Here is a 22,880-nt window from a genome sequence, read left to right as displayed (position 1 = left end):
TTTGGATAGTGAGGCTACAAAATCCAATTTTCAGCCATTGTCACTGGCTATGTAAAGGTAACAGATTATCATTGCAGGTATTTTCATCATCTTTATTTCTGTTTGTTAATACTGTCCTTCGCCAGGAAACCAGCTCCCATTAAACACCCACATTTTGTTTTCAGATCGTGGAAAAGATCCCTTCTTCACCAACACTTTCCATGACTCACGAGGGTTGCCTGTTCCAGGACCCGAGGGTCCCCCCGGGCCTGTCGGTGAGTGTTTATCACGATCCGTTGTGTGTTTATCCCTGTACTGTGCTGTGTTTGAGCAACTGTGTCCCTGCACTGAAAAACACAACTCTTCCAAATGCTTTTACACACAAAAATACAGCAAACGCACACGGTAGACCGGGTTTATCTGTCTACTGTGTTTTTCCAAAACATATATTTAACTCGTAATCCATATTTCCTTCAACCCTCCCAATCAGACATTATTTGATCTGTAATGTTAGTCAACTTGTGCTACTGTCTAAATGTGATTTTATGTGCAAAAATGCTTCATCTCAATCAGATGACCACACACAAAACTCAAAGTCCAGATTTCTCACACTGAAAGCTAATCTGAAGCCGTATAAAGTCATGAACACCTACAGGTGCTGTGCATACTGTATGTCACTGTGAGGTCACGATTGAAAACCAGCACCACCTCCTCCCAGAGAGTAAAGGTATATGGCACTAATGTGTATCTTTTCTATCTATCACGCAGGTCCTCCGGGTCCCAAAGGCCCAGTAGGACCTCCTGGCCCACCAGGACAGAATGTAAGCCCCCTCACAGCACAGTGCTGCACTGCAGTCACTCACTGAGTTTAGCACTGTCAGATTTGTCGCAGCACGAATGTATCATTGTCATTTTGACTTTCCTTCCTGACTCGACGCAGGGTAAATCTGGAGCCCCCGGAGCGCAGGGCCCTGTGGGACCAAAGGGAGAGCGCGGGGAGAGAGTGAGTACACCAAGAGCTTCGTGATACTTTCTACCTTTACCCTACATCTGCATCCGTAACCGAAACGCTCTCCTGTGGTTTTTCAGGGTCCTTTAGGTTACCCAGGAGAGAGGGGCTTCAGAGGCGAGCCGGTAAGCCACCTCCACTCTGCTTCCTTGAGGATTATGAAGTAAACGAGTGTACAGGGGGAGACATCAACACATGTCATATCTGGTTATGTTACTGTAAACTATACTAACCAGCAGCTCTACAAACCACACTGACCAGTCACAGTCTCAGAGAGAAGGAGCTCTTTCTGTTCAAACTGCTGCGCCGCTTTCCTTCATGTCGTGACAACAGACTCAGTTATTTCTGTTGTTAATATTTCTTCACAGGGAGCACCGGGTCCCAAGGGAGAGCCGGGAGAGAAGGGCTTGCCGGTAAGAAAGTAGTTGGTGGTAGTTCACAGTTGACACGGTGACACGGGGCCTGGACAGGAGGGCTTAACTTTTAGTTTGAAGATTAAAAAAAGAAAGTGTGACGATTCCTCTGTGGAGCATTCAATATTTTCAGTGTCTGTCTAACCCTTATTTTTCTTTTACCTCCTCCTCATTTTACAAGAGCAATCTAAATGTAAGATATTTCTATTTATGTCATCACATGTTCACTTTGGTCTATTCAGTAACCTAAATGAAGTCTAACCATGACCCACGTTTCCGGTTATGGTTATGATCTTTTTACAATCACCGTGTTTATGACAGTGGCCTTGATCTCTTTTTCTCTCAAGTCCATACTTTCCTCTCTGCTGATGGTCATAAAGTGTCTGTTTTACGGTGTTGTCTTTGAGTATATAGTGTTTTAGCTGTTGATCTGTGTGATTTTGTGTGTGAAACCTTTTGCTGTTAATGTGTTCTTGTTTTTGTTGGTCCTCGGGGTGTGCTCTGGACTGCTGTCCCCTGTCACGACACTGTCCTCTTGACCCTAAAGCTGTCTGACTCCCTCTGCAAGCTACTGTCCCCATGGCTACCTTTCACAGTCACCTTTTCAGCATCTGACTTTGGCATATACATATAAATATAGATGTAGAAAATGCAAAAACAACACCATGCACCAGCTCTGACTGAGTGAAAAAGGTAGAATACAGTGAAATCCTTGTTGAAGTAAATTTCTAATCATCCTCATTGATTTTGCAGATAAAATGTCTCAATGAACCACAAAGAAAACGTGTGAAATGTATATGCCAAATCACTCCATATGTGTCAGTGGTGGGTCCTGTTGGTTCAGAGGTGTTGTACTCTGATGTGAGTGGAGTGGATACAGCTATCCTCTTCTGTCCCACTATGCAACCTTGCATGATTTCATCTTTACGTTCTGCACCACACAAACTGTCATTTCTGGGTGTGAAAATCAACTGCAAAATGTTTCTAATGAGTGAAATAACACGGTGCCGCTAAAAGAGAAACAAGGCAAAGTAGCTCTAAAGTTTTATGTGGGGGCTAAATCTCTGTTAACGAGGCTGAGAGTGGCTATGTGAGGCTACGCTGTGACGCCGGCATGCTAACATGTTCACACAGATAGCGTGCTGATGTTTAGCAGATGTGTTTGCCGTGTTCACCGTCTTATCTTAGCATGTTAGTGTGCTAAGTAGCGCTAAACACTGAGTATAGCTTAGGCTGATGGGAATGTGGTTAGTTTTGCAGGTATTTGGTTGGAGGAAGTCAGAGATTTTAGAATTCATCCGGGAACATGGACATGCAGACTATGTTTCATGGCATATTTCAGTCAGAACTAAAGTGGTGAACCAAGCAACAAACTGATCTTGTAAAGTGTATTCAGTATTTTGAAAACTTTGCCTTTTTTCTTCAAACACATGTCCTTGGTTTGTCATACTAATCAGAGCATTTCATGGTGGGAATCACTCACCTGGGCACCAAAAGCTTCAGCTATTCTCTGCATGCCTTCTTTTGCGATGGTCTCTGTCCACTCTTCTCTTCTTCAGCTGCTTTCGTTACTGTTTTGAGGGTATGACTCATGAAGCCGTCGCCTGATCCTTAACGAAAGACGGATTAGATCTCAATGTAAATCTGTACTGGCTTCATCCTGTCAGGTAACTTCTGTGACCGCAGCGTTACGAATGAAAGCTGCGGTGCTGAAAATACTCGCCTGGCTTAAAGTGCTACCCAACAAAATGAATGCAGATGGCATGACCCAATCTAAACCCTGGGAGAGTGTAATCCAGCTGTGTTATGTGGCCAACATGAGGCTGGTCTGTAATGTGCATGCTGATGTTGCCCAGCCCAGCATGGCAGACACTGACTCGTGTAGCAGCATGGCCAGAGAATGAGGGAGATACAGAGAAATACAGGGACCAGATATGTCTGAGAGTGCTGGGCAGATATGTGGACTGTTTTAACCTTCTAACTGCTGAACTGTACTGAGAGAAAACAAAAATGACTTGCATCTTGGCGAGCAGTTCTTTGGCTTGTGCTCCTTACCTTGACGGCTGTATCTATCTTCACAGGGGGACGGAATACATCAGATCAGAGAGGCGCTGAAGATCTTAGCCGAGAGGGTTTTAATCCTTGAGACTATGATCGGTATTCATGGTGAGTAGGAGGACTGAGGCAGGGTCAGCTTTAGGCAGGGGTCAAAGGTGGGGGGCTCAGACTCCCACCGTACCTCACTGCTGGGACAGGGAGTGGGAACAGTCGCGAGCAGCCCCAGGACTCAGGCTGGTGTTTCCACCCCCCCCCTCACACAGTCCCCCCTGTCACTGCTCTCTGATAGGACATTAGCTTGCAGATGTTCCACGACTTGCAGGCAGACCTTGAGCTTCTGGCTCGCAGGGTGACGCTGCTGGAGGCTATCATCTGGCCAGGTAACGCTGAGACATCCTCACCCACAGCTCTGCCGGCCCTCACTGACCTTTTTTGACAACATCTAGAAAGTGCTGATCGAGTGTTAGAAGCATTCAACTTGTGATTGCCGCTTGTTACTGACCTGCTGAGTGTTGATCTAGTCACTGAAAAGTAGATGTCTTAGAAATGTGTTCTTATGTTTGACTTGTGTTGGCTGTGACGATCCTTTGATGGCAGATGTTACTTTAAAGGCCCTGAAAACTTATTTACTCAACCAGCCTCTTACTATAAGAGATGTTGTCACAAGAACTCTCTTATTTCCTGCCAAAGCTGCAGCATTTTTGGTCATTTTACACAAAATATGTCTGCATTTGTGCATTTCTTGGTGCTCTCACTGGATAAAAGTAGTTGGTACTCAGTTGGAAAGACTCACCTCCATAAGATTTTACAATCAGATCTGATCAAACTGCACCAGCACAGCCCTGCAGAAGCAGATTAGCCGAGTTTTTGAGTGTTAAACTCTCAATGAACTCACCTCAATAATACCTAAGATTGTTTTTTAACCTTAACTGTGATCATTGTTATTTAGTCGTTAATGTCGTGAGGAAAAACAAAGATTTGAAATCAAGTTTTCAAGGGCTTTAATCTTTTGTGTAATATTCGTGCTTTGTAGGTTCATGTGTATCAATAGATGTAAGTTATGTAAGTCTAGTTAGCAGTGCTGCAGTGATTAGTCAATACAACTATTAGTCAAAGGACAGAAAATAAATCACCTGCAATTTTGACAAGTCAGGTTAAGTCAGTGGTCAAGCAGAAATACCAAACAGTCGCTGGTTTTGTTCAGAAAAAAGAGTCAATTTGAAGACTGCGATTTTTCAACATATTATAGAGGAGACAGTTAATCTATAATTAAACAAATGCATTATTAATTAAAGTAATTGTTGCAGATGTACCTCCTTCAAGGCAGAATCAGGCAAAGAAGGATTTGATAAATCCCTTCTGACTAGTTAGTTGATTCATGATTTTAATATGAAAACTGGGCCACTGGTGTCAAGTCGAAATAAGAACCGGCTCCTGACACCTCCATGTTAACAGCTACATCAGAGTAGACTTGGATTAGGAGCACAGAGTGCACATGTCCACACTCTGATGGACAGGGACGCCTCGTTCCAACTGCTGTCTCTCTTCAACAGAGCCTGATCTAGGGTCTGGGGATGGACCGTTTGGCACAGCCTCCCCTAGTTTCTACAGAGATAAGCGAGCAGGTGCGCTTCCACATCGACTTGCTTCTCCTCTGTCCTCCAACACCAAGGTTCGAGGGAAGTAGCCCCCCTCCCCCTGCTCACCCTGAGGATCACAGGCTGGGTTGACTCCCCCTCCCATAGTTCTCATCGGCACTCGACAGATTTAGACCTTATCTGATACCCTCTCTGGGCTTTACTGTCAGATTTAGGATGGGGGACACCTCAGGGAAACTCCACTGATACTCCACTATGCCCTCCTCCATCGGGAACCTGAGAACTAGTTTGACCCCCCCACCCATCTCCACCTCCAAACACTTACCTTTCCATAACACATCCAGCAGCTCCTTCTGTGTCTCATTTCTTTGGCTACAGAACTAAAGCCTCAGAGTAAAGATGTTTGAAAAAAGGAAAATCTGAATCTTCTTTGGTGCTCCTCGAGCTGCGAACAGTTCTGGACAATAAGGGTCATTTAGAGTAATCAATTAAAGGACGGATCAGATGTGAGGAAATAGACTGGATTTGAGTTGTTATTGCTTTCACAATGTAACTGCAATCTGAAGAGATCCCACTATTTAAGTATATTGCGCATGTACAGTTTGCAGGACACAAGTACACAAACAAACCTCCTTTCCTAGTATTAATTTTGTTATTCTTCTATCATATTGTTTAACTCAGTGTTATGTAGTGCACTAAAAAGATGAAGTCATCTCTACTCTTACTGAGATATGTGTTGCTAACAGTGATTTGTAGTTTTCTGGTGTGAGTGTTTTCCCCCCTTGAAGTACAAGCTGATAAAGTGATTTAATATACAACAGTATATTTACAACATTTGCATTTGGGTTTGGCTGCATATCAACAAAAACTGTCAGAAATTACACAAAACATGTATATGAAAGGAAACATGTTGAATTAAAGTCTCCCTGTGAACTGGATGTCCATTTCAAGATCTTTAAAAACCACACACACACTCACAGAGGAAATAGCAAACCTGTCAATGGAACTTGAACATATTTTTACCACTGTCGTGTTGGTAAACTGCTAAACTGTCCTGATGAAAAGACTTGATAATTGTTTTTTCATCTTATATCAAACTTATTGTGAAACTATTTAAAATGATCAATTGTAGTTTATTTTGTATGCTGTTGTGTAACCATTTCATATTTCAAACTTTTTTTTTTCTTGCAAATGTGTTATTGTGTTAAGATAATCCTGTCTAGATGATTGGTGTAATAAAATGATGTTCACTGTTTTTTTTTAACATGTCACCTCTCTTTATTTCTGTCAGTATTCATTAAACTTGGTAACAGCATAAAAGAAAAAACACCCACTCTCTCCAAAGTACATTTTATGATACAGATATTGTCTCCAAAGCACTCAAGTTTGCATCTACACTTGATTACACTCACAGTCATGGAAAAACAGCAACCCTCCTCCCACTTTTCCACAGGAATTCTGGTCGTCAAATAGCTCAACCAGTAGCCCACAGGGAAAATATAATATTGAAGCTCAGCAAAACCCAAGCATAGCGTATGTCCAGTTTACTGCACAAGAGCAAACACTGTTTAGTCCAGCAGAGTGAGATCGTCTAGCTGCTGGGGGGTGGAGGGAGGCTCTTCCCTTTTGACACCACCACGGCCTGTTCTCCAACGCTGTCATCAATGAGCAGAGAAATGGCGCCATCTAGCTGTTTTGAGGCTGCTAGGGCCACTACAGCTTTCTCCGTGGGGAAGCCCATTTTCTCCAGCTGCTGGAGACTGAGAGGAAACATTGGTCTTTTAGTAAACTGTGAATGGTCACTTGAAATTGAGAAATAATGTGCAAAGTTTTAAATCAAAACAATAAACGTATCCACCCATGACAGAAGATGCAACATGATATACGTGATGATATTAAATTAGAACTAACCGCAGAGAGGAAACCGATGATTTGGGCACCTCCACTTTTGCATCTGGGTCATCAGGAGAATCCTGTAATGAGGCCAGTATGCCTGCTCTTAGCATCTGTTCCTCCAGCACCTCGGCCTCAGACTGTGCAGCAGACTCTTTCATTATCCAGGCAGGCACTGGATCCACCAGTGGGTGGTAGTTTAAAACGGAGGGATCCCTCATGGGGGGAGCAGCTGCCTGATCCACAGGCATCCTCTGAGGAGGGGATCTAGATCTGTGACAACAGATGAAGTTAGAAATGATTAAATCTACTGCTGTCATGCATGCAGGTGGTGAGTGTGAGTAATCAGTGAGACTTTGGACATATTCGAGGTAGAGCACACCTCTGTGAGGTTGTATAAGTGGGCAATCTGAACCGGGCCGAAGTGGGAACATATGCCCAATAAGGAATGAAATCCAAGACCCTGATCTCCTCCAGCTCCTGTAACGTCCCAATGAAGGACTGATGATCTGAGAGGTGCGTTAAGTATAATTAAAAAAGACTTGATAGATAAACAATGTGCAATTTATTTGGAAATTTGCTTCATTATAGATTTGGTGGGATGGGGCACATTTGGCTCAAACCCTCAGCTTCAAATCACAGGCCTATACCATGGGTTGTCTCGTCAATTACATTTTAATGGCCATAGTTCTTCCTAATTTCATCACAAGGCCTGAAACTAAAAATACATGAAAGGGTGCCCAGGAATAAAAAATAATTAGGAAACGTATTAGTCATGGTTAAGTACAGGAAAAAAAAAGGGGGGCCATTGCTCTGAGGGGATATTGCTTTTTAACAGCTCTGCACACTTACACAGGTGTTCTCAATTACTGTGGCTGATGAGACCTCTGCTCAGATTAAAGCTGAGCATCTGGGAATTACATGATGTCACCAATTTCTCTGTACTAGGTTGTCTCTAGCCTACAAGTTCAAGAGAATAAGACAGATGTCAATAAAGCCCAGTCACGCAGTCCTCAGTAGACATCTAATCAAGCAAAGTAAGTCAAACCCCTGTGTGGGTCTACTATGGGTGTGTTGGTGCTTTAAGGCATCCATCAAAACTAAGGGAAGGGACAAATCGTATTAGCTTTGGTAAAAGTTAAGAGTGCCTCTAAAAACTGAATATATACAGTGTTTGTTGGAGAAGATATTTTAAACATGAATCAAACGCCTGTATAAACAGGAAAGGATACAGTTGTGTCCGATGAATATTGTGCAGAAGTGAAGCAGAGCAGGTGTCCCGGGCAGCAGCAGCAGACCAATCAGCAGAAGGAGCCAGGGGAGAAACCAGACTGGCAAACACCTCAGCAGCCTCCTCTGTGTCACCTGACGACACTGTGCTGTAAACAGAGCCAGCTGGATGGCAGAGTAACCACAGATCCGACTTGCCTCACCGCTACCGACAAAGAGGATCAGGCTGTACAGAAGAGGTAATATGGTCATCGTCAGGATGGAGAGGGCGAGGAAGGCGACTGTTCCCCAGCGACGCTCCTGACAGCGTCCAACCAACAGCAGGAAAGCAACACTGACCAGAAGAGAGGGCAGCTCATCGTGACTGAAAGCATACAGGAACACATCTGAGGAGGAGAAAACTGGATTATATGCTTTGATTTCACCAACACACAAATAGCAAATCTGCATGTAAACCCAAGAAACGGGTCCTTATAAAGCACAGGTACCTCTGATCCTTGGGAAGTCTCCACCTGGACCTAAGCTGAGACTTGCCTGGAGGCCCCCAGTATACATCAGCACCATGAGTGTTGTCAATAAACATGTTCCCAGACAGAAGCCAGGGCGATCTGATCGAAACCAAAACCATACTGACAATATTCGATCGAGCATTATTTTGGGTAAATTAGTTTCTCAACTCACTTGTCCTTTTGTGCCATACTTCTGATAAACAAGCATCTATGTGTTCATAAGAAGCGCAACATCTTGCAAAAATGCAATAATCTGATATACAGTCTTGGTTATTTCTCACAATACTGAAAGTGGGAGCTCAAGTCTGTAATAACGCTATAAACCCACAATTGTGGTTACTGGCTGCAAAATCCTCTCTGCCACCGACAAAGAATATGTTGCACCTGTGTGACAAGCGTACGAGGTTATCTGATATTCTTAAATAACTTGGTCCTTGATACGTGAATAATAAATGGCTTTAAATAGGTAAAATCCCGGCGTCAAAATATTTGGAGATGTAAGTGGAGTGCTCACTTCCGCATTACGTCACCTTGTCTTCTTCTTTGTGTTTACTGGCGCATAAGGCGTAAAGGAGCATTACCGCCACCTGTTGGACACAACCAGACTCACAACTGCTAAGTCTTTGGGTTTGTCTTGTGAGAATGAAATCATATGACTACTGGTGTTGGAACGGTTGCCAACCATTTTGATAACACATTACCTGTATCAGTCGATTATCAAAACATGCCACACATTCTCTGGATCCAGCTTCAGTCAAAGTTGATGATTTACAGGTTTTCTCTGTTGTACATGACATTAAATTGAATATCTTCAGGTTTATTTAGGACTTTTGATCGAACAAAACAAGCAATTCTACATGGTGGGCTCTTTTTTTTTAACCTATTGTCCGTAAGTGGAAGAAGTATTCAGATGAAAGTAAAAGTATGAATACCACACTGTCAAAATACTCCATCATAAGTAAATGTTGTGCATTCAAAATATTACTTAAGCAAACAGACAGAACATGGATGTAGAAGTATTTGTTCTGCACTAAAATGTCTCCTGTGACTGCTTTATCATAATATACTAAATAATTTGATTGTTAAGCAGCAGTGTGTAAGCAGCATTTTACTAGTTGGTCAAGGTAGCGCTTGTTTTAACATCTTACATAGTATGTTTTTTGCTAATTTCGTCTTGAGGTTGGGAAGCTATAGGGGATGTGGGTCTCAAGATAAATATGAGGGGTTGTGGTTGTGATTCGGTGATTAATGGGGCAGGATAGAAGAAGAAACATATATGCTGCACAAACTGTTTTCTTTTTAGTAATTGTCTCTATTGTATTGAAATACTGGATAATTTGACATATTTGAGCCCTGAACAGTTATTCAAATGAAACCATGTGAGAAGTGTATTGGGAAATCAATCTTTGATGCCACTGCTATCAACTTATAGACATCTGAAACATAACAAGTAGTCTCAACTAGACACTGCTCTTGTAAAAGCCTAAAATGTTGTGAATCTCTGTCTGATTCTGCTACAATGCAGTGTGTTTTATCGGCTAATGTTTTGCATGTAAAATCTTTAACTGAAAAGGAACACTAGCTGTCAAACAAAAAGCTACAATATCTATTCCTGAAATATAGTAGCCTGGAAGCATAGAGTAGGCACTGCATTAAACTGAAATACTCAAGTAAAGAACAGTACCTCAAAAATGTATGGAAGTGTGGTAGTTGTGTAAATGTACTTAGACCTGTAGTTCAGTTGAAATCCAATCCAATCCAATCCAACTTTATTTGTAAAGCACTTTAAAAAACAACCACGGTGGACCAAAGTGCTGTACAGAAAAATAAATAAATAAAAACAAAATAAAAGTTGTCAAGTGTTACTTCTTAAAGTGATAATTATTACCTACCTGCCCTCATTCTGTCCAGTTCATTACATTTTTACACTACTTTTGTTTGGCTGACACTTTTGTTTAAAGCAACTTAAAATATGTCAAGAATCAAGAATTGAGAATCCTTTTATTATCATTGAGCATGTCAACGAAATTTGCATTGCAACCCCTGTGTAGATAATAAGAAAGATAATAAAGTAAAAATAAGGGAAACATGCAGTAAAAATATGCCTTAATGCAATGAAAAAGAAAATATACCAGAACTAAAATATACTAAGACAATAAAAATATACTAAAAGTGCATTCAACCATATAGATACAGCCCAAAACACTGAGAAACAATAAGAGATAGCCTGTTTTTTTCATAGGTCAAGGTGCAGACTGAGCAGATGTGTTTTCAGTCTCATTTCATTCCTCTATTGCGCTCAGGGTTTGATGTTCTAGTCCTTCTGGCCCATACCCCACTCTTATTAGTACCTATGTTGTTTTAACATTTAATAAGTGGCTATACAAGTATAGTATAATATCGTAAGTTTGTTTTTCGCTTTCAAAATGAATGAAACAACTTTTTAATTTAGATTATTTGATCTTCATACGTAAAAGTGGTTATGCAGGGCGCCGGTGTTTTTTCAAGTCTCGACGCGTATTTCTCGCGAGACTTTGTGGTTCCAGTGAAGAAAAGTAACGTACGTCTCTCCAGCAACTAGTTCTGTCCAGTCGTCCTGCACAGACAAACTAAAATGGCGTCGGCTCCGGGTGAGTGGAGAATTGTTGTGTTATATACTGCGTTTGAAGAAATTGTGTTATTAAATTTAAACAATTAAGCCTTAGATTAATTTTAGAACACAGTACATCGGCATAATTCGTGTTGTTGGTTTGTATCATATCGAATACAGGTTCAGCGTTAGCTACCGCTAGGCACAAGGCCTAGTCATGGTAGCTTATTGAGCCGTTGTGTTACTTGTCGGATGCCTTTTTTATTTCTGCATACCGTGGTTGATAACGGACACCAGACTACCAGTTTTACTAAAACTGTCTTTCAGTACATTTGCCGGTAATTCCTTTATGTCTTAGTTTCGTCAAATCCTCGTCTTGTGTAATGTATGGCTTGCGCTTGTTAACGTTGTTTAGGTGTAGTTGAATGGCGACCTAGCGACGGGTCGGTGTAACGTGCTGCTAGCATTAGCAGCACTGCTCGCGCGCAAAGGATGTTTTGTTCGACTGCGCAGCCATTAGCTAACAAAGCTGTGACTTTTCTTTAACAGACTACAGCTCCTACAATCAGACCAGCACTCAGCAGGGGTAAGTCTTCAACTTTTTTTTTTTTTTTTTGCATGAGGTTAAATTAAGCAACGTTGTCGAACGAGTTTATGTTAAAGTGTTTAATAGCTCTCTAAATTGTATTAATTTGCGGGGACACAGTCCAGATAAATTGCATTGGTAAGGAGTGCACACATGGAGACCACATATTTTCTCGCGCTAAGACTTAACGATTATTTATTTTTACAGGTATGCCTCTTATGCTGCCCAGCCCTCACAAAGTTATGGACAGTCTGCACAGGTGAGATATAACATAGCAGGCAGTTGTTGGACTGTTGTGGATTGCTTTGGTCTGCACCAGTGATTTATAAAGATTGTGATAGTTGGCATGTTAACCTCACAGGTCATTCTAAGACTGAATTTGTTAATTTAAACATCGAGAATGAATGGAAGCACACATTGTTCTTGCAATATTGAATGAGGGTAGCCTGGGAACAGAAAGCAAATTGAATGTGCATCCAAATATAACTGTTAGCCCACTACAGAAAATCTTGTGATGTTACACTAATTAAGACAGTTATGCAGTAAAGCCACTATGATAAATAATGATGTTTAATGACTTTTTATTAATATATTATTCAAGATTTGTGTTTTGTCGCTTGATGTTTGTTGTAACTAGCAGCTAAAGCATACTCTTTTCTTTCAGCAGAGCTATGGGCAACAGAATTATGGCTCATATGCCCAACCTGCTGCTGCTGATGGCAGCTACTCCCAGACAACTCCTGCCACTGGAGGCTACCCCCAGCAGCAACAGCAGTATGGGTCCTCATATGGCCAGCCAGCATCAGGTCAGTTATTAAGAAAGGAGCATTTGACTGTGTAATGACCTGGGTTGAATAGAACAGAACCACATGTAGGTGAGGAATAAAGTGGCATTTGTTTTAGATAAACATAAATACTGGTTTATGCATTGCCTTCACTCTGAATTTCAACAGAATGTTGATTTTATCTAACACAGAAATGGAGCGTTGTTGTAGAATCTGGGGCATCCACACGCAGATTTGTGACCCACATGATTTTTAGATCGAGTTTGCCAAGTTTAGACATTAAAAACATGGCTAGTGGTTAGATGTAAATTAGATTAAAGTAACATTCATTGCCCCTTTAAAATCTGATGCAGATTATTTTAGTCTGGCTACCCCGATCCGATGTCAGTTGTGTCCTTGCAACATGTCATTTAATTACACTGTGTATGTAGATAATCATGCTTGAACATATAAATCTGATCTGATATTGGTATGTGTATTCTACAGCTGGCTATCCTGCTGCCCAGTCTACCACTCATAGCTACTCTCAGTCCACCCAGGGATATGGAGCCAGTGGTTATGACAGTACTCCTGCTGCTGCTGCTCCAGCTGCCTCCCAGTCTTACGGCTCTCAGCCAGGTTATACTGCCCAGTCTGCCTACCCTGGATATGGCCAGCAGGCTGCTCCCACTGCACCACAGAGGTATGTTACCCTTGGCAAGGAACCAAATACAAATGAATTCCACAAGAACATATTTGACCTTTTACTTTATGCTTTGTCTCGATCAGTTACAATGCTAACAGCCAGCCAGCTAGTTACAACCAAGGAAGCTACTCCCAGCCAGCAGCGTATGGCCAGCAGCAGCCTGGCTACCAGGCCCAGCAGGCAAGCTACGGCCAGCAGCAGGGATACCAGCAGCCGAGCCAGCAGCAGCAACAGGCTCCTCCTGCTTACCCCCCTCAGGCTGCTGGTTCCTATGGCCAGCCTCCTGCCAGTCAGTACAGCCAGCAAGGTGGACCACCCAGTTACAACCAGTCCAACCATTACAGTAAGCTTTGCTTTTCACTCATGCCTGATTGCCTTTTTCTAATCAGTGATATAGTTCACTTGAATATAAGTGTAAACATGCGTCAACTGTATGTTTTGATGTATCTGTGCTCCTCTTTTGTAGATAATTACAGACAAGATGGCCAGGGTGGAGGTTCAGGTTACTCTGGCTCTGATTCTTCACGGTACCCAGGAGCAGGGGAGAGCAGAGGCCCTGGCAGGGATGGCTTTGATCGAGGTGGAATGATGCATCGTGGCCGTGGAGGCATGGGCCGTGGCATGGGGTAAGTGTCTTTCCTTAGCACTTAACCCCACATGTATCTTAACTCTACAGGTGCTGTGGCCACTTGGGGCAGGGCTGAGACGAGTCACCATCAGAGACAGTTGGAATAATCAAAGTCTTAATATACCAGCAATTTTTGCAAATTTATTCTTTTAAGATATGGGAGCGCCATGATTTATCAGCCGTCAGTGCTGATAAATTATGGGCTTCTCTGAAAATGCCTAATTTGAGTTTCTCTCAGCTCAGCCTCTCATTTGGCCAAAGGTAAGAAAAAGGTTTGTCACTTTTTCATTGAAGTTGACTTTGATCAGAGACCTGTGCAACAGTTAGGTTGAACAGCATGTATCCTGGAACAATATTTGATTATGAGCTAATATCAAAAGTTACACTGAGAAGTTGCGTATTTCAGGATTGGTCAGTGTGATAGAAGTGTATTGCAAGAACATCTTAGCTTCATATTATTAAAACTATAATGGGTATCCTTAAAGAGCGTTCAAACACTTACTATCTCAGCAGCACCCCTTTAAATCACTCACTATGGTGCATCATTCCCTGTAGGGTCACATACTATCATTTGCCACAAGAACAATGCAATCAGAAGTTGCATTTTTTTTTTCTTTTGCCAGTTATTGTAATGCTGTAGTGCTGAACTAAAAGTTAGTGTGTCCTACAAGACCTGACAACATAACATTGATTTTTCAATGAACTTTATAAATAGATACTGGAGTACTGCAGTACAGTCTGTTGCCTTTCAAGTACATATTAATGCTTATTCAATTCCAATATTTGGGTCAATATATTTCTTCTACTTACTTACCTTTTTACAATACACTGCTTGTTTTTTCACTTTGTGGGTGGTTTTCAGTTTTTGTCCTCATTTGATTGGCTTGGAGAAGTAATACCATAAAGGACAAATGGTGCCATGGACTTAGTAAAAAAAAAATGCTAATGATACTGCAGGACCTCAGTAATAAACTACATCCACTACAGAGAGACAAAGAAAATGACTATTTTCTCCCAAATCTCTTAGTCAGTTTTCTGCTTATTGCTCCCACATTGATTCTAAAAGAGGGTCAGAGTTTATCACTTGATGCCATCTATTGTATTTAAAGAAGATGTTGAATTAAATGGGTTTTTGTGGTCAATGTTTTAACATACATCCAAGCTAAAACTCATCATTGAAAACTGTAAACTTGCATTAAGGTAAAATACATTGAGAGCAAATTTGATACAAGTCACTCTTTCCATCAAGTCTTTTCAAACACATCCACTGTTTTGTTTTGCCAGTCATATAGTGGCAGGGTTTTCTGGTGTGACACCTCCTTGACAAAGTTAGAGGAAATAAGCAGGTCTAGTTGATGTCACAAGACGGTTGAAAGACACAGGGCTTGTTTAGACTTTGTACACCAACATACAATATTTGTGTACTGTAATAATACTTTAGGCTCTAGGGATTGTATTAGCGCAAATAGATTAAGACAATATGGATGATACATTCCATGGATTTTGGTGTTGTGGGATCCAATCTACAAAAACTTGCATTCATATATATTATATTTTTGTATTGTATGGCTTATGCAGATGTGTATCCCACATGATGATGAAAGTAGAACTCAGATGAGCTGGTCCATGACACATTTTCTCTGGTACTCTCATTGAAATGCCATCAAATTTGCTCTTGATGCAGATTGGGTATTTGAACAGTTTTCTCACTGTTGTGGAATTCTGGAAGTGGTTTGACCCAACCCCAAAATAGATTAGCTAATATTCAATTAGTAAGAAACTAGGGGTATTAAGGTGAACAAAGGTTGTAATATACATTTTTTTTTATTATCACGACTGTAAAGCTAAAAGAAACGCATAACATTTTTGAATCAGCACATTTGGTTTCTCAAATAGTACGCAGGCACTCCTCAATATAAACCTTGATGGCATGGCAGGATTCCATTTTCAAGATTTGGTTTTGGGAATGGTTTTTCAAATCTTGAACCATAAGTTTTGGGTCAGTTATGACACAATCATCAGTGTTATTTCAGGTGTGCTTTTTTTCAAAGATGTATAGTTTATTAGACCGTTTCAACTTCTCTGGTTCACAAATGTAAAGCTTTTAAAACGGAGTTCTGCATGACTTTTTGGTGCAGTGATTACACATACACACACACAAACAGTTTTATATGATAGAAGACTTTACTCAAGCAACTCTGCAGTCTTACCAAAGTAGTGTTAAATAAGAGTGTACAAAAACTAATGGCATAAGTCGGAAAAATACAAAAATACACATACAATCAAATATACCATAGATGATTTTATAGTTGAATTTTCATTGTAGGGTTATGTTAGTTTTGCACAGGTATGTTTGTCTGTTCTTGGGGGAGGAGGTGGGCAAGGGGTTTGCACATAATGTCTTTTGAAATGTTTTATATTGTTTTTGTGGTTTGGAATACAAATGTTTGATCACATTCTTTTGACCACTTTTTAACATGCTTTGTCACATTTATACCGTACAGGTAACAGTGAGAGCCATTTAAAACCATCTATTCTCTAAAAAGTATCTGTACTCAGTACAGAGCCGCCAGCTTAAGCAGCAGGAGGGAGCTTAAACAAAGATTCGGGGTCTGCCTTTTTTCAAGAACTGAGGATGGTGGTTTTTAAGCATGATGGGTATATTAATTGATCACGTCTTTGTTTTTAAGTTAATATAACCCTGGTAAACACTGTAAAAACTTTTTGGCGTTGCTTTTCTTGAACAATGTATAATTGTATATATATATATTTTTTTCATTTGTTTTATTACCTGGTGAATGTGATCACCTGATCATCTTGTGATATTTCAGATGCATTGTGTCTATTTTTACACTTGTGCACATCTGATTCAGCTGTAACTTTTGTCACTTTTAACTAATGTTAATGGGAATTTCTGGGTTAAAAAAATGTGTGCCACCAATGCATCTGAAATCTTTCTACCTGTGTACAAATGTTTGGGTTTTGTCACATTTTCAAGACAGTGAAAATATGTTAGTCATTCATATTTTGCACAAATGTATCCACTGCTGCAAACTGTCACTAAAGTTGTACTCAGCTAGTTAAGGAATGGCACATAGCTAATACTCTTATCCCCTCGATAAGACTGTGTATTCATAATTTCGGGGAGTTTTTAGTTGCTGTTGGGCTAGTTGGAATGTTTTTATTACTCCCTCAATCAAGCCACTTTGCTCGAGCCATGGAAGTGGCAGTAAAAGGGAATTCGCCTTCATATCTCCATTTATTCCCCCATAGCAGCGCTGGAGACAGAGGTGGCTTCAGTAAGCCTGGTGGTAAGTTAACGAGTATTACACTGGTATTAGAGCATTACAACTTTTTCAGCAAATATGCTTCGAGTATTTACGTGTCTTACATTGTGGTATGAAAAAATTACTTACATGAACACATCTGAAAATATTGGGGAATTTTTTTTCAATGCCTGAGACCATTTTCTCTGGGGTACTGGTATAATTCAGTCTCTGATTATGGTTTGACAATGAATTTTTGACAGGTTAATGGCAAATTTCCACACAAATGTGTCTGTTACTGCTTTAAAAATCTGTTGAGCTGAATTCCTGGGTTTTTTGAGGATTTCTAACTGGTCTAAGAGGCTTTTACACAATTATTTGCCAGGGTCCATGGTGTTCTATTTCCAATTCAATATATCACTTGTGGGAATTGTGGTGTACCATAAGGTGCCATTTTGAACTTCCCAATATGGCTGACAGTGTTTATAAGGGAGTGTCTGGATTATCTTTTGTAGTACTCCTCAGGTGTTGTACACTGAACTTCAGTTTTACACACTGACTTTTTTAATCTGTTTCTCTCCCTCCTGACTGATGGACTACAGGACCTATGGGCGGTGACGAGCGTGATATGGGTGAGTAGTAGTACTGACGTCTTATTACTCTGTTACATTGGTATACTGAATACTTTCATTGTTATTGGGGTAAAAAAGATTTTTACTGGGTATTTATTGTTTTTAATGTATTTGTTGTAGGACGCCCTGAAGAGCAAGATGACTCTGAGAACAGCACAATCTACATCACAGGCCTGACTGAGAAGGCTAACCTGGAGGAGATGGCTGAATTCTTCAAACATGTTGGCCCAATCAGGGTAAGAATAGTTCTTCACTCCAAATGTTGGTGTAAGCAAACTTAATGAGGACGTTAAACAAAATGAATTCTGTTTGTGTGTCTAGATTAACCGCAGACTTGGCCAGCCTGCCATTAACATATACACAGACAAGGACACAGGGAAGCCCAAGGGAGATGCCACCCTATCCTATGAGGAGCCAATCTGTGCCAAAGCAGCTGTGGAGCACTTTGATGGTACGTCTCATTGACTGTGCACATCACAAACACATAAGTGAATACATGAATCTAAAAACACCTGTTAAAATTCATCCAACCAACCACAACTTGAGTTTTATTTTTATATTTTTGACTTTAGGGAAGGAATTCCAAGGCCGAAGGCTGAAGGTGTCCATGGCACGCCGCAAGCCCATGATGGGTGGAATGAGAGGTGGCATGCCCATGCGAGATGGCATGATGGGTCGTGGAGGTAAATGTCTTCAGTGTTTTGTTAATGGTAGACTTTTTGCTCTAAGGGCATGTTCACACAGTTCTTCACAAGAAACCACTTGTCTAAAAGGTTGAAGTATTGGCTTCTCAGTCTTTTGCCTCTTGTGACAAACTGAACTCTGCAGCATGTTGAAACTGTCCTGCATCTGAAAAAAGGTAAAAACCATCGGAATACAGTCATATGATTTTTAATGTGCTGTAATTTCCTTGTCTTGACAGGTATGATGGGCCGTGGAGGAGATCGTGGTGGTTTTGGTCCACGAGGTGGTCCACGTGGTATGGGCAGAGGTGGACCCACAGGAGGCAACATGCAGCAGAGAGCTGGGGACTGGGAGTGTCCTAACCCGTATGTAGTACTTTGTAGTACAGTGTCTTCTTGGACCCACCTTTTGTTTCTTTCTTTTTTCCACTTTCTTTCTCTATCTTTATTCTTTTACCCTATTCCAAGATTAGTTTTTAATTTATGTAATGGTTTGTCCTCACAGGGGTTGTGGCAACCAGAACTTTGCCTGGAGGATGGAGTGCAACCAGTGCAAAGCCCCCAAACCAGAGGGGTTAGGTGGTGGCCCTCCATTTCCCCCTGGAGGTGACCGAGGCAGAGGTGGAATGGGAATGCGTGGAGGCAGAGGTATGGACCGTGGTGGGCCAGCGGGGGCTGGAGGCCCCGGTGGCCCCGGAGGTTTCCGTGGAGGCTGGGGAGGTGACCGTGGTGGATTCAGAGGACGTGGTGGAATGGATAGAGGGGGTTTCCGTGGAGCTGGGCGTGGAGGACCTCCCATGGACCGAATGGGTGGCAGAGGTGGAAGAGGAATGGGCCCACCAGGTGGCAAGATAGATATGAGGTGGGATTAAGATGTTTTATAGCTCCTGCCATTGATTAATTCCAGGACTGTTGACTATAATTGTAAATTGTCAGAATTTTTTTGGAAACTTCTGACCGACCAGAACTGGTGTGAGAACACAACACTGAGTATTTGAGATCTTTCATTTACCACTTCTCTTTTCTCTTCTTTAGGGACCATCGCCAGGAGCGCAGAGACCGACCCTACTGAGGAACTTTTTGACCTTTCCTCTTATGGAATTTCATTTTTAATGAGAATTTTAATTTATGATTCCATATTTTGATGGTTCTAGAACTGCTCTCAAACATCTTGTGCAGTTTCACTCAACTCACGTTTCCATTTTTTATTTTAGTTTACCCATGTTTATGCTACGTCATGTATTGTGCACATTTTTTTGTTGTTGCTTTTTTTAAGTATGCAGCTTAGATTTGACATTGTATTGTAAAACGTTTTTCATTCGTTAAAATAATTGCTTCCCCTTTCCCATTATCTGACAGTTGTATGATGACAAATTTGGGAAATAAAATTTTACTGATTTGATGTTTTTGAGTCGTGTGCTTTCCTCAACTTTACAAAATGAAGTCATGCAGGAAAAGCACACCACAGATACATTACTGCAGTCTCTTGGAAAGTTGTGTTAACCTTAGACATGAGTTCAGAGTGGTTGTAATTGTGTTTTTGTCTATTGTGTCCAGTGATTACACATAAGACTATGTTGCTGTTCAAGGCACATTTGGTAGGTTGTTCTTAAAGGAACTAATTGCTACTGCAATTAATACAAGAGTGAAAACAATTTTTAATGTACCTTATGGTCGCCCTCACAAGATGGTGATTGAGTGTATAATAAGTAGTAATAAACAGTTGTTTGATTAGGTAAAGCAGCGTGGAGCTCTTAATTGCATATAGAATCATTCCTTGTTGGTACAAACAAAATGGGGGAAGAAGTCCAAGGCTGTACATACTTTGTATAGATCCTTTTTAATGTCTAAAGATGATGGAAACAGGTACCTCCCTTCACATGACTTGGCCGGTTGGATACTTTGTACACCACAGATAATGCTTTAGCACTGCTGAATCCATATTCCTCTGATCTGTGGTGAAAAATCAAGTGTAGGACATAAGGATGTGGATATGGAATTATTTCTGTATCTGTGTTAGCATATCCTGAAGTGCACTTCAGATTATTATTTTGTGAGTGAATCTGTTTTCCAGTGTTTTTAGACCCAGAGTGGAGCTCTGCTGTCGTTATTTCTCTGCCTAGTATTTCTTGGTTGTAGATGGAGTACATCCATAGGTCTAAACAGCTGCTGCTGTTAGGTTTTTTTTTTTTTGTGGTTGTTGTTTTTGCCAGTAGGTGGCGCAAGTTGGACTGAAACGTCTGCTGCAGTCCTGACTCAGAGGACACTGACTGGGCCTGCTTTCTGGTGCTTTGCATCAATGGCACTGTGTCTCCTTGTTCACACAAAAGACTGAAAGATTTAAAGCCTTTTCTTATGAATCATTTTATTCAGTTTAAGCCTTTAGATTTAAGTTATAGTCTTAATAAAACAAGCATCTTTTCTATCTTCCATGAGCTTAAAAATAGTGAACTGTCAGAATCACAGCACAGATCTTTAGGCTGGGTTAGGGTTAGATCTGTTGTTTCAACATCACAAATACCTTGAATGTTTCCAAAGTTTATCATCGTAGCTGCATTAATTGAGCAGTTGAGCTGTTATTAATCACAGATGTTCAATCCTTGGCACATTTTATCTTGAACATCTGGAAAACATATGGCTGTTAAAACCATCCTACAGCTCTTTGATGTTTGCGTTTAATACACCTATTGGTTTGCCACTGGATAATCCCGCCTGTGTGATTCTGTCGCGATCGTTTGACGAGACAGTTTCTCACATCCTCTGCAGCATTATCTATTAATCAGTTTGTCTGCAGGTCGCTTCAGACGAGCGCTTCAGCTCCGACTGAAGACTGTAGCACAAACACAAGCGGTGACCACATCTGTATGTTTCTGTACATTTCTGAAAAACCAAAGGATGTTAATTTTGCAGCTGGCTTTCATTCAGAGCACAAACATTTAAGACTCCTGGAGGTGTTTTGGAGCAGAAAATATTTTCCAGCTCCAGAACCGACTCCACTCAAACAGCTCGCAGCTTCGACCGATCTTGGTATTGATGCAGATACAGTTTTCAAGTTATCTCTCAGGGGTCACATCTGACATCTTGAAGTGTCTTTCATCTTCTGTGGCCAGTTGTTAATGTGGATTAATAGAGTGCTGAATTCTCTCTCTCTCTCTCTCTTTACTGACAGAAAAGCTGATTCATCCAGACCCAGAAAATGATCTCATCAACCCCCACCTTCTCCTTTTCCCTCTTTCTCTCTCCCGCTCTCTCTTTTCTCCCTCTCTCTTCCGCCCCCTCCCTTCCTCTCTTTCTCTCTCTCTTTCTTAAACAGACACATCCCTCTTTTTAAATGAAAACAAGCCCTTCCTCTTGGCAGTGGGGTTTGCTTGCATTCAAACAGTCGCACATTAGCTGATGTTAAAGGGGTGAAATGAGATGTTGGGAAAGGCTCAGTTGGAAGTTTTTGGACATATAGATGGATAGATAGATACATAGATAGATACATAGATAGATAGACTTTATTTATCCCAAGCTGGGAAATAGATTCCAGGTGTATTTATGTGCAACTGAGTGGTTGAACTTATAGATGAAAATAAGGGTTTCTGCAACATCTTTCAGAATAAGAGACCCTGGAAATAGGTGATTTAACATATCAGAAAACACTAAAGAACTGTAGTTGAGCTTGAATTAATTCATAGCAGTTTCTAATCAAGCGCCTCAGATTTTAGTGGCAAGACGACCCTTTTGTTTACGGTCAGCACAGACGGTGTCTTTAAAGCCTCATACCTGTTTTCAAAATTACAACACAACGTTTAAAACCTGAAAATCAGGTCTCTCGCACCAAAGTTTGACCCGAGTTTCGAACCTCACATTTAGCTGTAAGGCCATCGTCCATCGACAGCATTAAGAGCCGTGGGTCTGTGATCCTCATTCTGGTCTTTGGCCTTTTGAGAGCAGTATGTGACATTTTCTAAGATGCAGGTCATGTGCTCTTGAATTAGCTACTTTGACTTGACCTCTGCTGGCAGCCTGCTTCATTAGCCTGGATAACACTGTCCATCTACTGTACACGTCTCACTATATAATCCCCAGTCTCCTGCTGGTTCAGGCTCTGTCCTCCCAGGTGCCCCCTATGACGAACAATCGCACATTCATTGCAAAACTTTTCAAGAGGTTTAGACTAACAGCTGCGTTCCTTCTTCATCACACCCTTTAATCACTGATAAGATTATACAGTTGGAAGGGATTTTTTTTTTTACGCTGGGCAGGGTTGCTGTCTCATGATGCTGAGATGGAAGCTTTATTGGCCCGTGTCGCTTGAGGCTGACCACACAAAGATTGACCTGTCAATTGA

The 22,880-nt window shown here is 41.2% G+C and overlaps 3 protein-coding genes across 8 annotated transcripts in view; 2 read left to right on the top strand and 1 right to left on the bottom strand.

The window, feature by feature from the left end:
* emid1 (EMI domain containing 1) overlaps window positions 1-6,312 on the top strand; it is a 57,399-nt gene extending 51,087 nt beyond the window's left edge. The window contains exons 10-16 of one of the 3 annotated variants that reach the window (XM_041937699.1): window positions 165-254; window positions 748-800; window positions 920-982; window positions 1,069-1,113; window positions 1,357-1,401; window positions 3,749-3,839; window positions 5,013-6,312. In XM_041937699.1, the coding sequence (XP_041793633.1) occupies window positions 165-254; window positions 748-800; window positions 920-982; window positions 1,069-1,113; window positions 1,357-1,401; window positions 3,749-3,839; window positions 5,013-5,146 (521 nt within the window). In that variant the 3' untranslated portion in view covers window positions 5,147-6,312. Of the gene's footprint in view, window positions 1-164; window positions 255-747; window positions 801-919; window positions 983-1,068; window positions 1,114-1,356; window positions 1,402-3,482; window positions 3,568-3,748; window positions 3,840-5,012 lie in introns of those variants that run through there. The other 2 variants (XM_041937700.1, XM_041937701.1) reach the window with 2 other exon arrangements.
* Window positions 6,313-6,318: 6 nt separating this feature from the next.
* On the bottom strand, window positions 6,319-9,197 carry rhbdd3 (rhomboid domain containing 3). Its single transcript, XM_041937702.1, has 5 exons — window positions 8,669-9,197; window positions 8,183-8,566; window positions 7,333-7,459; window positions 6,969-7,223; window positions 6,319-6,817 (listed from the first exon to the last, which is right to left on the bottom strand). Exons 1-5 carry the CDS (start codon window positions 8,829-8,831, stop codon window positions 6,649-6,651), a joined length of 1,098 nt encoding a protein of 365 aa, XP_041793636.1. The 5' UTR covers window positions 8,832-9,197; the 3' UTR covers window positions 6,319-6,648.
* Window positions 9,198-11,258: 2,061 nt separating this feature from the next.
* ewsr1b (EWS RNA-binding protein 1b) lies at window positions 11,259-19,946 on the top strand. Of its 4 annotated transcripts, none has more exons than XM_041937111.1 (15): window positions 11,259-11,319; window positions 11,829-11,865; window positions 12,073-12,124; window positions 12,530-12,671; window positions 13,137-13,332; window positions 13,419-13,678; window positions 13,802-13,961; window positions 17,240-17,274; window positions 17,832-17,861; window positions 17,982-18,097; window positions 18,183-18,312; window positions 18,434-18,544; window positions 18,784-18,910; window positions 19,050-19,406; window positions 19,580-19,946. In XM_041937111.1, exons 1-15 carry the CDS (start codon window positions 11,304-11,306, stop codon window positions 19,614-19,616), a joined length of 1,806 nt encoding a protein of 601 aa, XP_041793045.1. In that variant the 5' UTR covers window positions 11,259-11,303; the 3' UTR covers window positions 19,617-19,946. The 4 variants fall into 4 exon arrangements, with proteins under 4 accessions (XP_041793045.1, XP_041793044.1, XP_041793048.1 ...); XM_041937110.1 differs by having other exon boundaries at window positions 17,237-17,274; XM_041937114.1 differs by having other exon boundaries at window positions 11,260-11,319; window positions 12,533-12,671.
* Window positions 19,947-22,880: the final 2,934 nt, after the last annotated feature.

This window comes from Chelmon rostratus, chromosome 5 (genome assembly GCF_017976325.1).
Source record: "Chelmon rostratus isolate fCheRos1 chromosome 5, fCheRos1.pri, whole genome shotgun sequence".
NCBI lineage: Eukaryota > Metazoa > Chordata > Actinopteri > Chaetodontiformes > Chaetodontidae > Chelmon > Chelmon rostratus.
The sequence above is the reverse complement of the archived record's forward strand: the minus strand, read 5'-3'. Positions and strand labels throughout refer to the sequence as shown.

Bases quoted from the DNA above. Each gene is read 5' to 3' on its own strand.
- rhbdd3 (XM_041937702.1), bottom strand. From the start codon at position 8,831: ATGCTCGATCGAATATTGTCAGTATGGTTTTGGTTTCGATCAGATCGC. The intron at 8,567-8,668 runs GTACCTGTGCTT...TCTCCTCCTCAG, and splicing joins AGACTTCCCAAGGATCAGAG to ATGTGTTCCTGTATGCTTTC. The intron at 6,818-6,968 runs GTTAGTTCTAAT...GTTTCCTCTCAG, and splicing joins TCATCGGTTTCCTCTCTGCG to TCTCCAGCAGCTGGAGAAAA.
- ewsr1b (XM_041937110.1), top strand. The intron at 12,672-13,136 runs GTCAGTTATTAA...TGTATTCTACAG, and splicing joins ATATGGCCAGCCAGCATCAG to CTGGCTATCCTGCTGCCCAG. The intron at 13,962-17,236 runs GTAAGTGTCTTT...ATTCCCCCATAG, and splicing joins GGCATGGGCCGTGGCATGGG to CAGCGCTGGAGACAGAGGTG.